At 41.2% G+C, this 17899-nt stretch overlaps 1 protein-coding gene across 1 annotated transcript in view; it reads right to left on the minus strand.

Annotated features, from left to right (window-relative positions):
* Window positions 1–17899, minus strand: part of KIF13B (kinesin family member 13B) — a 111822-nt gene that overhangs the window by 70363 nt on the left and 23560 nt on the right. Inside the window, exons 2-6 of the mRNA XM_031552650.1 lie at window positions 5723–5738; window positions 3642–3702; window positions 2094–2186; window positions 1255–1435; window positions 616–703 (exon numbers count right to left, since the gene is read on the minus strand). Coding sequence (XP_031408510.1) covers window positions 616–703; window positions 1255–1435; window positions 2094–2186; window positions 3642–3672 — 393 coding nt within the window. The 5' untranslated portion in view covers window positions 3673–3702; window positions 5723–5738. The remainder of the gene's footprint in view (window positions 1–615; window positions 704–1254; window positions 1436–2093; window positions 2187–3641; window positions 3703–5722; window positions 5739–17899) is intronic.

Raw genomic sequence — 17899 nt, forward strand, 5'->3', positions numbered from 1 at the left:
AGGGGGTTGGAACTGGATGAGCATTGTGGTCCTTTTCAACCCAGGCCATTCTATCATTCTATGATTTCTCCCATCGTACATCAGTACTTCTTAAAAACTGGGGCATTTTACAAATTCATACACGTACACTTGCTACCCAGTTATACCCTAGTTATAGTACTTCCCAATAGGAAAGTTTCAAGCAGTGTAAATGAGTACTTGTCATGCAAACAATCACTTGTTTGTATTTCCAGTGTGCCTGCATGCTACTTGCAGGTGACAAAAAGTGACAAGGAGCGATACTGAAAGCCTGTCTATGCTAACTGCCAGTTCTGTAATCAATCACTCAACACCTCTCATTAATACACTCTAGACTCATCTTAAATTTGGGAGGAAAGCTGTTTCATTACATAGTTCAACGACCTTGAGAGTTACTGAATAGTATAGGATGAAAATAAGTTTCTGCTATTGACTCTGTTTTTCCCAGAGATCACAATACAACAGTTGTACAGCTTTCTTGCTCTAAAATCCACATTTCTGCCGTGGCAATTAGGAGTAGGTTAATAATTTTGCTTAAGGGACAGTACCCTAGTGTACAGGATGCCAACACAAGCCTTTCATAAAACTGATCCTTACCTTGTAGCTAGCAACAGCTAGTTTGGATAGCCCATCTACATAAGGACCATAAACACTGTGTTCTCTAACTTTTAATGACTGCCGGCTTCTGGATGGAAAAAAAAAGTTACTTATAAGCACATGCTTGATGAAAGACAACCTTTACAGACAATCAGCTTCTCAGTGATAGATCTCAAACACGATGGTCTTACAGTTACCAAAATAAAGCACAGAACAACGACTGTAAAGCAACTTAGAAGTCTTATGTCTACACATACAATGCTAACACAGACATTTTTGTCACTTCATAGAAGCTGGCATTAGACTGAATTTACTCCAAGCTTTTAGCCTTACTGATTTATTTTTATTTAAAATAAAAAGACACTGACGTGAGGAGGAAGAGAAAATCATCCAACCCAAATGCCTTAGAAGGGATCCGTTAAGGCAATTCCTGGATGCATCCAAGGCAGGCTGGATGTGGCTCTGGGCAGCCTGGTCTGCTGGTTGGTGACCCTGCACATAGCAGGGGTTGAAACTAGATGAGCACTGTGGTCCTTTTCAACCCAGGCCATTCTATGATTCTATGATTCAATGAAGTTGGTATGTTGAAAGAAAAAGCGTATGGCAACATACTACAGTGTTCACACACACATTACCTACCCTTTCGGGTCAAGAAGATCTCTGACTTTCTCATTGTATATCTCCATGTAGGATACTTCCACTTTAAAACTCTGCTCTTCATTTTCTTCCTTCTGTGCTCTTTCAAAGAGACCGCTGCAAAGTCTAGGGATTAATCCAGGTTGGTCAGCAGTACCCATCATTGTGTATGATTTTCCAGATCCTGTGTGATTGAATTTATAATTAGTGAACATGCAATACAGTGGTTTTTGCTGTGAAGAAGGCAAATGCGGAGAAGACAAAAAAATAATATTACAAACCTGGCATTTTAGTGAAAGACATTTGTGCAGTTTTCTATTTTAAAACAACCAGAACATCATCAGTTAAAAACTATACAATTAAAAAGAAAAGAAAAACGAGTAATTTAGTTCAAACAGAGAAGACTTTCAGACAGATAGTTCTGCTGTAGAGGACAACCCACTGATACCCACATGCATGTCACAACAAAAAAAATCAGTTGGACAAGCATATTCATTTTTGCACATTACATTTAAAATGATGATTATTAAAGCTTATTCTGACTGCAGAGGCAGAAAATAAGGGTGATGCACTGAATTCAAGGACGGTCACGATCAAAGATAACAATCCAAACTGTGAAAAATAAGGGTAGCCAGCAACAGATACAAGCATTTCTCATCCTGTCCACCTCGTATCTAATGTTAGAAAGGAGAAGAAACATTTTCTGATGTTTGCACAACATAAAAATGCCTGTGTTGTAAGGCATTTCTCCTGAAATAATGTCACTATAGCCACGGAAAGTCTCCACTCAGAAATTAATGACTTGTGTGTCAGTGTTTTGCATACATTCTGAAGGGACTTACCAGTTTGCCCATAGGCAAAGATGCAAGCATTATAGCCTTCAAAGGCATTCTGAAGAATATTCTCTCCAAGGCACTTGAAAACAACATCTTGACCTAAGAAATAAAACACACAAGCTAGCATTGTAACAAGGTGGGAGAGTGTTTTTTTCTTGGTTTGAATTCTTCAATAATTATGTAAAAGCAAAGAGCATTTTTTTTTGGCTGTTCTTGCCTAAATAAATTATTTAGCATTCAGTATTTGCTCCCTTAACAGTAGCACGGACATCAGCTGGTAGATATGCTCCAGATGTGTACTACTACAAAACTCAGAACCTATGATTATTGTGCATATATGTGTATGTGCTTACAACAGCATGCTAGCAATCTTCATGCTCAGGAGTTTTATCAGCAGAAAATCTACTACCAGCTGCATGAATTCACCCACTGGTGAATGCCAGCACCTCAACATATCCTCAACCCATACATTTTAACTACCGCCAAATGTGATTTTGCAGAGAAGAAATCACCTCCACATGAGAGATAATACAGACCAAGATGTATGCATTAGCAAAACGTCGGGTTACCACTTCTTGAAGAATTGATGGAACAGGTTGCCCAGAGATGTGGTTGATGCCAGGCTGGACCAGGCCCTGGGCAACCTGATTTAGCTGTGATGTCCCTGTTCATTGCAGGGGAGTTAGACTAGGTGGACTTTAAAGGTCCCTTCCATCTCTAAGGGATCTATGATTCTGTGAATTTCACACACGGAGCACTGCTTTTCCTTTCCCTCATTAAGTCCATAACTTAAGCCAACTCAAGACTTGATGCATGCAAACTCTCCCATCAGAACTCCAAATAGCTGTGCCTATCTAAATGGTTTGTGTCAAATAAACCCACTGTATATCACACTCAATTCCTCATGAACTACTGCTTATTACAAATATTGGGATCCTTTATTTATTTGTTTTTAAATCCATGGAAACAAGCTAAAGTAAGTACAATTTTTAAAAGATAACAAGATTGAAAAAAGGAAAAGATCACCAACTGTTAAGTTCTAACATATTTCAGATCTAACCAAATCTGTTTGCCAAAATATGCCAATAATACCCCAGAATCTCTTAATTAAATACTCCTATATTAAATTAGGCTCTTTTAATACTCCAATTATTAAGTCCTAATAAGATGCTCTCACCAGAACTGGAAAACAAACAGGTATATTATAGTAATATTCCTCATATCCTGGAAAGAAACTGATTAAATGCTTTTAAAATGATGCACTTAGAACAGTATTCAAAATATAAATGTAAATATGAGGAACCCATTATTGTGATGGATTTCTCAATTTCCTGCACTGCAGATGGGTAGCAATGCCTATTGCTATCCCAATCATCATCTTTAGAAAAGAAAAACAGGAATGATTTAAGTTTTTCCTTTTTCTTTTGACAACAAGCAGTCATACTGGGGAAAGATATTCCATGCCATATGGTCTGTGCCCTTTAGCAAATACTGCATTATAATTAGACCATTTGTTCTCGGAGACAACACGCGCAAAGCTACAGCAAATATTACCTGCATATTTTTCTTTGACAGATTCATCCATAGACCAAAAGCAGTGATCGTAAGCAAACACCTGTAGAAAAACAACCAGGAGGGTACTTTAGAGAAACCACTGCCAAATCAAACACGTTATCTCTGTTTTGATAGTGCTGTATTATGTTGGCTAACATCGTGCTACTTGAGCCCACTCTGAACACAATGTGCACTCCTGAAGAATTATTTATTTCCTGCGGATTCAGCAACTGAAAACAAACCCTTCATCTTTCTACATGAAGGCCCGTTCCTTGGTTGTATTTTTTCTTGCTTTTATTTCTTCTTTTCTGCTATGTGAATCCTTGTCGATGTTCTCCAACAGCTCTCCACGAGGCAACCAAGTGGATGTCAAGGAGCTCTTCTCATCTTTCTTCAATCCCATCCTTGCAATTCATTTCTCACAAGATTTGCAATTCTGCAAACTGACAGATGTCCCCTGGCTGCTTCTGCCCACCACCTCCCAGTTCTTCTTGTCTGCATACATTAACAACACGCCTTAGGGCAGGAACCCTTCTGTACATGAGCAGTGTGTATTTATATACTGCTGACAAACAGAAGCAGCCATCACCAAAGTCCATGAGCAAATGAACTGTATCACTAGAAGAACAGTGCTGACACCTTTTCAAATGGAAAAGTTTCAGTTTTGCAGTGAACCCATTTAAAGGCATCTTTCACTGTGACAGCTGACCCCCACAATAGGGCAGTGCCTGCTCCAGGATCCCAGGCTGCAAAAATAGATGTTTGCAAACCAATGCCTCTGGCTATGCATTTGTAAGCAAAAAAAAATTAAAAAAACAGGGTCGGAGCTGGTCTACTTTCAAACAAAATCCATTCTGTAGGATATAGGGGAAAGGAAAGTGCCACGGGTTGCACTTCGCCTGCTTACTCCTCATCTAAGTTTAATTAAGGCTGCTCTTTTCCCTTTAGACATTCGTTATGGCTACAGAGCTGGTTTAAGTGCACTCTGCCAACATCTCAAATTCACCTTCTGAACACCAGTTTGATTATTTCTGAAACTCTGCTAAAACATTTCCCTGTTCAGGCTCAGTGAAGTCTGTGGTCTATGCTAAAGGCACCAACCATGCAGCAGTGTATACACAGGTAAGGCACCCTAACGTTTTTCATTTAGTAAAGATTGTAGGACAAAATATGTTGCATCATACCTACATTAATAATAGAGAAACCCTCCGGAGAAATATTGATTCTGTAGTGACTGATCTCAGTTATACCATTCCCTAAAGAATCATATCATGGTATCTGAAGAAATCATTTAGGGATTCACAAAGCAGGAAAGAGAATCTTTCTCAAGAGTTTATATATACATAAATTATAATTATAGTATAATTAAAGTATAATTAAAATAAGTTAGAAAAATTATACAAGTGTTGAAAATCTGGACTACCAACATATCCAGCACTACTTACATCCGTGAAAATGCTTAGTGCAGCAAAATCCTTCAGATTTAAACAACTTATCTTCAAAAACACATTTCTTTTTTGACACCCTCCCCTTTTTTTTATAAAGCAGAGGGATGTTGCAGCATCATGTAAAACAAAATAGTTTATTTTGCAGCCTCTAAATAAACGAACTGCTGTTTTGAAATTGAAATTACGTGGTTTTACTTGGTTCTTTGAATTTATTAAACAATTACACACACTACTATAACATCCCAGGACATCATTGGATATATGACCGCAGCAATAAAGCTGAATACCAGTGTGCCAGGATAAAGATAGATAACAGCATGCCAAGTACAAAGTCATGGGACCAACAAAATGAGTTTGCTACAACACAAATACCAGAAAATGCTTTAAAAACCCACAGACAACAAGCAGTCTCCCATTTACAGCCTGTAATGCTGAGCATGTATGTTCTCATTTGGTCCCGTGATTCATCTTTTGGCAGAGGCTACACAGTGCTCTTCTGCAGTAAGGAAATGCTTTGAGTTTCTTACTCAACAGCTGACCAGCTGCAGGGCTGTTTTTCTGAAATGCTTTCAATATTTGGCTAACACACGACCGACTGAGCCACCACAAGCACAAAGCAATAAGGGTCCTTACCTTCGGCTGGGTCCTGCTGCTCCCAGAAGCAGCAGCAGCAGCAAGGATATGGTGCAGTACGTGGGGCAAGAAAAAAGAAAGACAAAAGAAAAAGATTGTTAGCTAAAGGGACTTCAGCTTAATTGCTCTACTGTTAATATTTCATTTTGGAGCGCTGTATTTAAAAAGTTTGGTTTTTTCCTCTCATCTCTCCTCAAATGAGAGGAGAATAGCAACTCCTGTACTTTGTCATGTGCACAGCTGAAAACTTTCTGACAGAATACAGAGAGCACCAGAGCAGTCTGTAAGACAACAGCACAGCAACAGTCAGTGCACCAATGATTCAGACACTGGCACCAGGTTATGCAGCATTTTCTCATGCAGAGGGCTGGAGAAACCCTGCAAACACAGCCGCAAGGAAGTGATGCTCTCTTTGCCCCGGGCCTTGCAAATGGCATTGGTAAGCTCCTGCCATCAGCAAAGCCTTGCAGCATCACTGATTTCTTTCTTTTGACAGAGCAGGAGCTGTGTGCCATCACGTTATGCTGCTCATGTGGGTTGAGAAGTGAGTTGAAGAATCGTAATGTCAGCACGGTCTCTCAAAAATTATTATTTATAAATCAAGTCCATCATTTCTTTTTACTTAGGCTTGAATTTGATATGAATATAACTCACCTACCAGGACTGAGCAGCGCTTTGGCTAGCAGTAGCAGTTAATTCAGCCAATGTTACCCTGCAGCAGCCACGTCACAGGGTCATTTAAGTGAGCAGGGTAGCTCCTGTTGGTGAGGAAGGTTTATTCCTATTCCTACAGGAAGATCACTCTTCCTACAGAGCAAGGCAAACACGGAGCCTGGGCTCAGTGCATGAGTTCAGCACACAGAGATGCTGCCCTGCCCTTAATTCAGACCAGCAGCTCTGCTCTGCCCCAGCCCAATTCCCAGCAGATTATCCTATGACAGCACACTTGACCTTTCCAGCCCTCAGTACAGCACATATTACTGAGCATCTGGAATAAAGCAGCAATAAGGATATAATCTGAAAAGTCCTATCATACTTTAAGAGGATGGATTACACTAGGCTATACATCAGGCTTAGTTTAGACTGAAGGTCTTAAAATGAGTATCTCATTTACTAAAGATGTGCACATACACATGAAACCACGTTTCTCTGCCACACTTAATGCAAGCACACACAAAAGGAAACCTTACATCAAAAGACATCAGTATTTAGGATACAGATAGCTGTCCTACACTCTTGGACTAAAAAAGAGCAAATCTGACAAATGTTTCCCAAAGGATGGAGGGTGCACACTGTACCACACAGAAGCATGCTATGCACAGCCTGACCCATCATCCCACAGCTGGGCCCAGCAAGCTATGAAAAGATTTGCAGCCCAACTGGAAACCCCATGGGAAATAAAACAGATGGGAGGAAGCAGCACCCAGACTGCTGGGTGTTCCCGGGAGGCTCCCTGCCCCACTACAGTGCACTGTGTCCAATGGCAGACAGAGCATCCTACACAAAGCACCGCCAGCCATGAGGTATGCAACCAACACTGCCTATTATTAAGGCTGAGGCAAGCAACAAAACCCCAGAGCATCCCAACAGCTCTTATGTTGCACTAGCTGCAGGACCAAGGCACACTGACAAGACACAGGTATAATTCCCCCCCACAAATTTAGTGAGGAAAACAACACAAGAAATGAGGAGAGATGAAAGATGACTGGGGAAAGGCAAGGACAACTCAGACCTTATCCTTCTGTGTAGTTTAAAGATAGCAGCCAGCTGACAAGACAGCACATGCTCTGCATCAGTCATAGCACATCCTGCTTCTTGCTGCGATCAGAACTGGGTAAGCAAGAGAACAAAACTGGGGGACAGCAAGTCAGAAAGCAGGGGGAAGAGGTATGGAGGCTGTATGATGTCATCTCATGAGCCAGGAGTATTTTATTTATTTATTTTTTTCTGAAAAAGGACATTTCCAATAGCAATAGCAATAGCAACATTCAAACTATAAACTTGGATAAGGGTGATTTTTTGAGGCTGGTGATGCAGTGGAACAGGTTGCCCAAGGAGGCTGTGGATGCCCCATCCCTGCAGGCATTCAAGGCCAGGCTGGATGTGGCTCTGGGCAGCCTGGTCTGCTGGTTGGCGACCCTGCACATAGCAGGGGGTTGGAACTGGATGAGCATTGTGGTCCTTCTCAATCCAGGCCATTCTATCATTCTATGATACTGTCCCTAGCACAAGGCCATGGCTGTTCTCATGGAATGAATATAAAATATTTGAATATTTTCAGAAGATTCTGGTAAAAGAATGCATAGTAAAAAGTTTCAATTTAAAGTAAAAAAAAGAAAAAAAGGGAGAGGAAACAACTTCAACAATAACTATGAATTGGGGAAGTCCTAGAAAATCCCCCAGAAATGTTTACTGCTTTCTACTTTCAATCTTCCATAAGCACTGCAGCAGTAAGCACATCAGATTGCAGTCCAATTGGAGCTGTACTGTGCCTTTCAGCAGGAGCTGCTCGACAGAAACTCCAGAAAGGAGTTGAAGACCCAAGCAGAAAAACAAACTGATGAGGAAAATCTACATGGACTTCACAGCAGAAAGCTCTTGGCATCTCCCAGCAACACCACACCTTCAGCTTTGCTCCCGAGGAGCTGCCAAGGCAGCCAAGCTTGTTTGCCTTAGATCAATTTGTATTCATCCATGCTTTATTATAAGTAAAGCTAGCATCATGTGTCACAGTAATTTATCCTTTGGATGCAAGAACAACTCCATTTAGAATATATTTTATTCTTTTTAAAGTTTGTTTAGATATAATCCAAACCATTCCATTCTTTAGACTTCTTAAGCTTACCATCAGCTAATTTGTTCATGTCCCTGAATTACAGACCCCGTTATACCTCGATGACATGGACTCCATGCTCCCAGACAAATCTGAAAGAGAAATGTTGTTGTAACTCTGCCTTCACTCCTGCTCAGCACATGTGGGCATCTCAACACAGCAGGACAGGCAGCCCCAGTGCTGGTCCTAGGATCAGCTCAAGGTGAAGAAACTTGAGCGCAGTACCTACAGGACAAATGCCAGGTGACCTGTAGAAGTCCCTTCCAACCTCAGCCCTTCTGGGATTGTATGAGTAATCTGTAAATTAAAGCAGTACAGTAACTACGTTGAGTCCCGACTCATCTGCATCACATCTCAGCTGGTCCCCAGAACAAGTGACTAATGCTATGCTGGGCAGAATTATTTGTCTCCATGGTTCTGAACAGACCTTCCCCACTCCAACTCATACCACCACTTCTGGAAAAACAACAACAAGAACAACAAAAACACAGCGGGGGAAAGATGCTAGAACATCTAATAAATTCAAATCTCACATCCACAGAATCTCACCATATGGCCACAATAAGCCAATGTGGGCTCTGTTTGAAGAGCAATGGGTTAAAGGTTAATGGCTTTATGGGCTGAAGGGTTTTTCAAAAATTTCATCCTTCAAACAAGACTTCTGAGTCTTGTGAGCCATACCTCTGAGGGTAAATACTGGATGCAGATGAAGCTGAACACCAAAAGGACCTCTGCATCGCTCATGTTGTCTCAGCATTAAACCTCTGTCTGGACAGAGATGCAGGATTTAACATCAGTTTTTGCAGTCTTGTATTCTGGAATAGCCAAGCTTATGATTTTCAAGTTTACCATCTCCATGAAGAAGCAAATAAATCCTCTGCTGTACTGCAAGAGCCTCCTAGCATGAAGAAGCCGATAAAGTGAAGGCGTTATTGAAGAGCTCTGGTATCAGTAAGCCACAAGGCAGACAACTTCACGTTCAAAGCTTGGGAGCTTGCCTATCTTTCTCAAGCAGATTCCTAACTGGAAGCATATTTCTAACTGATTCAGAATGAGGTTTTCTGACATTGAAATGTTATGACTTTTGCTCTCTAAATTTCAGCTCCAGAATCTCTTTCCTAAAGCCAGTTAATGGCAAAATTACATTTAGTAATGCAATGGGTTGTCAAACAGAGACATAACTGAAATACAGCAGTATGGCAACAGATAAGAAAATGGAGAATTCGCTGAGAAGCTGTTTCCTTTTCTTCCGTATATCACACGAATACAACTGCAAAGCTTTTTTTTTCACATACAAACAGAGGAAATGTCTACTAAATCAGGTTTTGATCACTTCAGGCTCCTTTATCCCACAATGTCTAGAAATAAACTTTCTTAACAGACTAAGTACTCTTAAAATGCTGTGCCCCACAAGATTGCTCCAATTTCCAGATGTTAACCAATTAATAAAGCTCTTACAGTTTTCCTTCCCCACCAATACCGACCTCTGGCAAAAAACCCACACTGTCCTATTGAGAAAAAAGAACCTGCAAGCAGATGTACTCCCTTTAAAACAAAGTCCCCAAATACGTCAAAGAAAATGTAAAAGAGCATAGAGGATTCAGAGCTCAGATTTGTGTAGCTAAAAGGAACAAAAGTGATCACTGTTACTTAGAAAATTCCTCTGGTGCTGCAGGCATTCCAAGCATAGTTGGCGGTTACTTAGTTTCTACTGACAAAACTCATTTTTGCCAGCTCACTCAAAAAAAAAAAGGCTTGAAAAACAAGAATTTGGGCAGCACAGGAGCTCTGTGGGTTTGGGGTATTTTCTTGCCAAAGCTGTATTTCCCGTATTGTTCGTCTCCTCGCATTCAGTCGGTGCACGTATCCCATAAAGTCATAGTATGACAAGGGGATTACAACTTCATCCTTTTGTTTGTATACACTTAGATGTTGGGATGCTATTGTGCTCTAAGAGAATGTTTGGTGAGCATCCAGTACCCAGACTTTCAATTACTATTGTGCACTGGAATACTCTTTAATAAAGCCTGATGCCTGGTCTGATATTAAATGTGGAGGCTGTTGGCCCTGCCTGTGGCAGAGGGGCTGGAGATTCATGATCCCTGAGGTCCCTTCCAGCCCAGGCCATTCTGTGATTCTGTGTAACGTTGTCTAACCAATGGAGAAGGTAGCAGGAAAAACATCTTACAGTTTGGCAGCCTTTCAACTCCACAGAGAGATCTCCAGATGGACAACACCAACCTCCCACCCTGGGACATGGCAGTAAAAACCTTCTGCCTCTGGGACAGCCTCACAAGTGGCTTCAATCCCAAGCAATCAGCCCACCACCCAGGAGTGGTGTGATGAGCTCCTGGAGAGGCAGAAAGCTCAGGGTGTGCATGCATACATGTATAGGTGCATAGAAACACCGCTCACATGGCAATCTTGTGCATCACAGCATCAGTGTCAGCAGCAACCTTAAGCTGAAGCCAAAGGGCTAAAAAGCTAAGTCAGTGATCTACGTGGTTAATCCTAAAATAAGATATGGTATGCTATGCAAAGTAAGCAGGTTAGACTAAAAAACATCATTAAAATGTCCATGCAAGCCTCAGCCATAAAGGATACATCTCAGTTGGATACACTGAAAAACAGAGCAGTACCACAGGCTAACAAATTAGAGGAAAAACTCTACATCCAATAGACTCACTAGTGGGATGTTTTTGTAGAAAAGCTTTCCTGATGTGGACATAATTACACGTTGTAAAGACACTTCAATAACAGTATTTTACAGGAAGGGGGAAGGCCAGTCTGAATTTTCACAAGGCTTCTTCAGTGGCACAAGAGAGCCTGCACAAACAGCAGTTGTAGGAGGGTAACACTGCCATTAGAATTACCTCATCCTACTGCAAACAGGAGGAAAAAACAAACAAAACCCAACCCTGTGACCGTCTGACTGCTACTGGAATCCTTCAGGAGTTTCATAAGAACTGTCTGAAATGCTGCAGCACCCAGTTAGACTATTTCCTGAAGGCATACGTATGCAGAATTTCTCATTCAACTATCAAGGTGCTTTTTGTTCCTTTTAAAAATCATTTTATTTCCCTTTTTTTTTTTCAATACAAAATATTGAAAAATACAAAAAATTATGTTCCATAATGGTAGCAATAAGTATTTTCCTTGTAGATTTTCAGCCTATCCTTTTCACTCTCCCCAGATCACAAGCTCTCATTTCCAAGGATCCAAGACTTCCAGTTCAAAGTTTTGTTCATGCCTTTAGTCCTAGTTCCTGCCATTATTCAGAATGAATCACAATGGATGCAGAAACCGCATCATGAAGCCCCAATCCACCATCCTGAAGCTTTCTGGTTTAGATTGTTGTGAGCAAGTCAACAAGTCACCAGCAAACACTGCAACCTTATACAAAGACAAGATGTGAATCAAGAGCTGTGCTTGGACATCCCTAACCCCTTCTACAATGATTTAAGATGCCTTCTTTAAAACTGTGGGCAGCAGGTGGGATTTACAAGAGCTCAAACAGATGACAGTGTCTGTTTTTCAGCTATCTATAGCAGCCTGGAGCTAAGTTTGGAAAGATTGGCCTTGCTCTTCTCCCTTCAAATTTATCTCAATGTTTAATATGACTCCTTGAAGCAATATGGTTTTTTTTATGGATACAGCAGAAGGTTGGAAGTAGGGAGCAAGCCAAAGCAATGCCTGCATCTCCTCCACCAATAGATGAAATGTGCACGAAGTGACTCCCCCCCTGCCCTTGTGCATGGTATGAGAAGTGTCAGCACCTTCATCCTTCAGGAGGAGATACTTGCTGACATTCACAGAAATTTCTAAGGGGAGTCTGCTGGTAGCTTGAAGTAGAAAGAAAATACAGAAGGAAAAATAAAAAGAAATAATAAACATTGTCTGCTGTCAAGTCCAAATTCCAAAAGAACTTACATTTATCCAGTGAATACCCATGCAATTTATTTATTTCAGCCACAAAAACTGCAACTGAGGAAACACCTGCCAGCTTGGTGGCCTAACCAACAAGCCTCCTTCAGCTTGCTTTCTGGTTCCACAAATGTGCCTTCTTGTCTTTAAGCCAAAAGTAACATCCTCTTGAAGGGAATGCCAATCTGAGGAGACAACCGGACTCAGTTCTCCACCTCCTTCAGCACATCCACTAGCCACTAAGCAAGCAGGTAACATGTGAAATGGGTGCAGTTCAAAAGAGAACATAATTACGGACACCTTTAGTAGGAACTCAATCTTGGTGCATGCACAATGTCTTTATGACATTGGGAATTCCATTGGATACACTGTCTACTTTCTGAATCAGGGCGCAGTTTCAGCATCGCTGGGTGTCCAGCTGTTCAAGTGGGCTGCTCTGGGCACAGGCACAGCATACAAGTTCATAACTTGGAGTCATTTTGGGTGCCTCCTGAACTAGGCAGCTGAGATACAAAGGGTTATTTTCAAATGGCAAATCTATATGCAGCATATTTTGAATCCAGCACTACGTTAGAGACTCAAGTAGTATTTAAAGCACACATGGGAAAGCACAAATGACATTGATCTAGCTGTGCAGGGGATGAACGTAAGAGCTGTAGGCAGAAAGGTTTGGTCATTAGCATAGAAGATATTAGTCTTGCTTCCATGGTTCAGTAGCCACCTGAATTTCCCTATTTCTGGCCAAACACATTCCACGATCTCAGTGATAAGTGAGAGGCTGTTGCACAGCATCTGTGTATTATCAACTTTAACCTCCCAGTGACATGCAAGGAGCCTGGAAGGTACAAGTAGAGCACAACACGTCTGAACCACTCAAGTAAAATGCAGTCAGCCAACAGCACCTTGTCAATACGCTGCCATCTTAAAAACAGCACTTAAAAAAAAATCTTCATGCATTTGAAAGTCTCAAGCATTTGGCTATAAAGTAAAATCACAGTGTTTGATAACTTTCACAGTAAGGAAAAGTGTTATACTGTCTTTTACTCTTCCCAACAGCATGGACTACACATCTAACCTCCTCTCTGCTCAACTCCTTCAGTAGTGTCTATATTTCTCCAAACCATTTTAGCAAGCAGATAATAATATGAAGACAATACAGCTGGAAGCAATCAATACCTACCTTGACATTCAATGTCAGCTAAATGTCAGCAATGTGAAGTACTTGGCATACACTGATATGTTACTCTTTCTTCATGAAGATTTCAAACCTTTTTACCCAGCACCTTATTTATTTCAAAATCATAGTTCTGCCACCACAGAAGACATTAAAAAAGAAGAGATTGCTTTCCTCACCTTCCCATATCCCCACTACTATCAAGAATAGGAGTTATTTGCTGTTGATGTTGTTCCAATACGGTATGCTCTCAGAACTGAAATCAGGTTATTAGACTACATGGCATGAGAAAATAAATAAAATCTTGTCTGCTTTGCAGGGTAAAATGCACCAAGCTGCTCTGCTGCCTGACCTAGAAAAGAAATCCTCATCCTCAGTGTGTCATTCGAATCAGCTGTTCCTTTCCCAGCACATGGGTGGGAAGCCTTTGGAGGGAATAAGCTATAATTGACCCGTTTGCTGAAAAGCAAAGGGAAAATACAGCATATTATGAAAATTACAGGCAAGCCTTCACCATGACAGCTCTGCTCCTGTTCCTGTATCCGCCTTGCTAATAGCTGGGGACTGCTGACAAAAGTCACAGTGCTCTAGGCAAACACTCCATTCTGTTTAAACCTAGAATTACACAAAAACATACAGATCTGCATAATGAATTTGTTTCACAAACAAAAACCACCTTTGGAATGAAAAAGAGAGACAAACCCATGCAAAGGCTACAAGTTAAAGCCTTGCAGGCTGATGATGCACACAGAGCACACAAGGAGCAGATGAATGTATGGCTGCAACGTTGGCACTGCCTGAAGCTGCTGCAGTCCTTAGCAGGACTAGAACAGTGCAAGTGTAATCCGTATTTGTATTTCCTTCTATTTGCAAAACAGCTATTTCTTCAGTACTTGTGGGGAGAAGCCCAAACTATTTCTAAGTAAGTGCTACCAATTCACCATAGCATTTCCCTGTGCCCTTCAATTTCCTCCATTCAGTTTTTGTCTGCAAGAAGAACTTACGCATCTGCTTTGTCTATTCTTCTTCCTCCCACCTTAGCAAATCGCTGTGGTCATTTCTAAGTGTAGGAAATATTTGTGAACTATTCTTGACTCACCACACCACAGAACTATTTCAAAGCACTGCACTTCTCTCACGCCCATTGTGTTCCAGCTGAGCGCTCTCATTTGGGGAATCAGATAATCCTGAAGTATTTCATGGGGAAGGTCATTTGGAATACTCTTTCATTCTGTACTTCTTGTTCCAGTGATCTTTATTTCTTCTTGCATAGGAGAGATCTTTCACTAAACACTTGTACCAGCACCCAGCACCTTCAAAAACATGTTGGGCAGCCGCTTAAGGGCTTGTACTTTACTGTCAGTAACTTATTCATGATGGAAAAAAAAATAAAAAAAAATACAGGAACAAGCATTGGAAAAGATGTGTGACTAGTTTTTAGACTAGACAATTGCAGATAATATAAAGCATCTGGCTACAAGTTAATTTAGCTGGAACAGCCATTGTAAGTGAGGTTGGTAAAGCTTTACGTACATTTTGGCTGACAAAACATTCTTCCAGAGGCTATGGCCTGCAGGACTGAAAGAAGCAATCAAGGATTAAGTTATCATTTCACAGCCTTGGCAAAAGAGTTCAGCTACGCAGGAAGGTAAAACACGCACTATACACCACCAGTTATTTCTTTTACCCAAACAAATTGTGTCAGACTAAATCCCACTGTGTAGTTTCTTGCCAACCGATCTCCTGGGCTCTGGACTGTGTCCAGCAGCCCCTTGGCTCTCAGCAGCTCTTGTGTTGTACTGCTGCAGGGCAAGGAGCTGCTTGCAAGGACAGTGCAGTTCACACACTAGGGCAACATCATTTCCATTGCTCTCAATAGGCATCTGAAAGTGCCAACAGCAATCCTCGAATCTCTCATCAACTTGTAACACCTGTATTGAAAAAATAATCCGCATATGGTTTAGTGGGCATGGTGGTGACAGAGTGACAGCTGAAATAAATGACCTTAGTGGTCTCTTCCAACCTTAATGATTCTATGGGATATGGGGCTTTTGGATGAGCAGTTGCATGGACCTTCCCTGCAGCTTTTCAGCAAAGCCTGCAGCAAACCTCTCCTCCCCAGCAGCCTGAAGGCACCTCTAGGCCAAGGTCAGGCTGAGCCGAATGCACAGCAGCTGCCAGTCAGATTTCCTCCTTCCTCACTCTTATCACTAATTACTTCTAAGAGCTTCCCACAAGCAACACCATCTATTTGCTTCCTGCACTGCTCTTAAGCAGAGCCGTTTATCAACCCAGCGTGCCTTGGCTTTTGAAACCCCTTTCAACACCTCTCCCTGCAAAACGAATCATCAACTGGAAAAGAAGCCTTCAGCTCTTTCACAACCATTTCTCAAGAGAAAACTGTTCATAAAATCATAGAATGGCTTAGGTTGGATGGGACCTTAAAGATCATCTAATTGCAATTGTTTGGCTTTTCAGAAAACTTGGTTGCAATACAATAGCTTTACATGAAGACAGTAATCCATCACCTAGAAACTGTGCTGGTTCCCACTGCCAGGAATGAGTAATACAAAACACAAATGCAGGCACTACAGAAAACACAGTAATAGCTCACATCTCACTGCTGACACTGTGCTGTGGCCTTGTACAATATTAATTTGTTAAAATTGCCTTTGCTGTGGAAGAGGGAGGAATTTACTCTTGGAATAGCTTCTGACCTCTGAGTACAGGAGTGGTTTCCACATTCTTCAAAAAAACCTATAGCAAAAAAGCTTTTGTAAAGTATCATCTACCAGTTCTGCCTTAATTCTGTAATTAAAGTTTAGAAAGAAGAGAATCAATCAAATTTCCTTGTTGAACCCTTGTACAATTTGTTGCTCAGTATTTTTAATTCTCCCTCCAAGTATCATAGAACTTAACATAGAACTTAAAGGCCATCTGTCCCACTCCTGCACTGAACAGGGACCCCCAGATGGACCCCAGAGCTCCATCAGTGCTCAGAACCCCATCTAGCCTGACTTTGAGCATCTCCAGAGACAGGCTATCCACCACACCTCCAGGCAACCTGTGCCAGTGCCTCACCACCTTTCTTGTAAAATACTTTCTCTCATAACCAGTCTAAATCTTTTAGTTTGAACGTGTCCTATCACAAAAGAACCTGCTGAAGAATCTGCTCCCTTATAGAAAACACTTTTAAGGTTACTAAAAGCCTGGGGTTGTAAGCAAATGCTGTGTGATTTCTTTATGAAGTAAATGCATATGCAGCGTGTTTGCACTGGCTTCTGTTATATTTTGGGCACAATACACTGCAAAAAGTTGAAATTCTGGAGGTCAAAAACCCTAAAACACAATAAAGAAAAACTGCAACTCTAACCTCAAACATGAACTCATGCTTACCTCCATGCCCTGCTTTTCTCTTCCATAGCAGCCTCCACCACTAGATCCTTGCCAGCAGCAATCAGCTGGTTTCATTTAAGCTTCTCTTTTCTTTTTCCAGCTCTCTGTTTAGGATACAGTGTCGTGTGTGCCACGTGGAAAAGTGTTTAATATTTTGTGGTCTCAGTGATTATTTCCAAAACAGTACGATAATCCATTAGCCTCACCTACATGGCTGAAACATTTCTTTTCCTGAAACTCACCTGAAGGTGATAACAAACTTGTCAGTTCCTGATGCCAAGTCTGTGTTGTGAAGAAGCTATTTTAAGCCTGCAAGTGTAGGGCTACAGCCAGTTGCTGGTATTCATAAAGGGTAACGAGATGTAAGGCTTTAATATGTACTGAGGAGCCAAATTATGGCTTCTTCTGAGTTCTTACTTTGAACTTTGAGATTCCCTGCTGGTTGTCTCGACAAACTTTTGCTTTTTGATGCAATTTGTTGCCTGTTTGACTGTGATTCATATGGGACAGCATATGCAAAAGCACTTTATATTGTACAGTCATGATTTAGCACTGTACACAGCAGTGTCCCCACAAACAGCAGATGTTCCTCCCCATATCTCAAGTACCACTTTAATTAAACATACATATCACCAAGGAAAGCATTAGTTTTGCTAAAGCTAAACCGAATTTAGAGATTATAAACATTCTAAATGATACCTGCAGTTCATTTTGAATTACATAGAGCAGTGGCACAGGTTGGCAGGAGTCCAATCCCTGGAAGCATTCAAGGTCAGGCAGTCTGATGCAGTGGTGGCAACCAGCCCATGGGAGGACCTGGAACTAGATGGGCTTTAAGGTCCATTTCAAT

The sequence above is a fragment of the Meleagris gallopavo genome, chromosome 2, assembly GCF_000146605.3.
Source record: "Meleagris gallopavo isolate NT-WF06-2002-E0010 breed Aviagen turkey brand Nicholas breeding stock chromosome 2, Turkey_5.1, whole genome shotgun sequence".
Classification (NCBI taxonomy): Eukaryota; Metazoa; Chordata; class Aves; order Galliformes; family Phasianidae; genus Meleagris; species Meleagris gallopavo.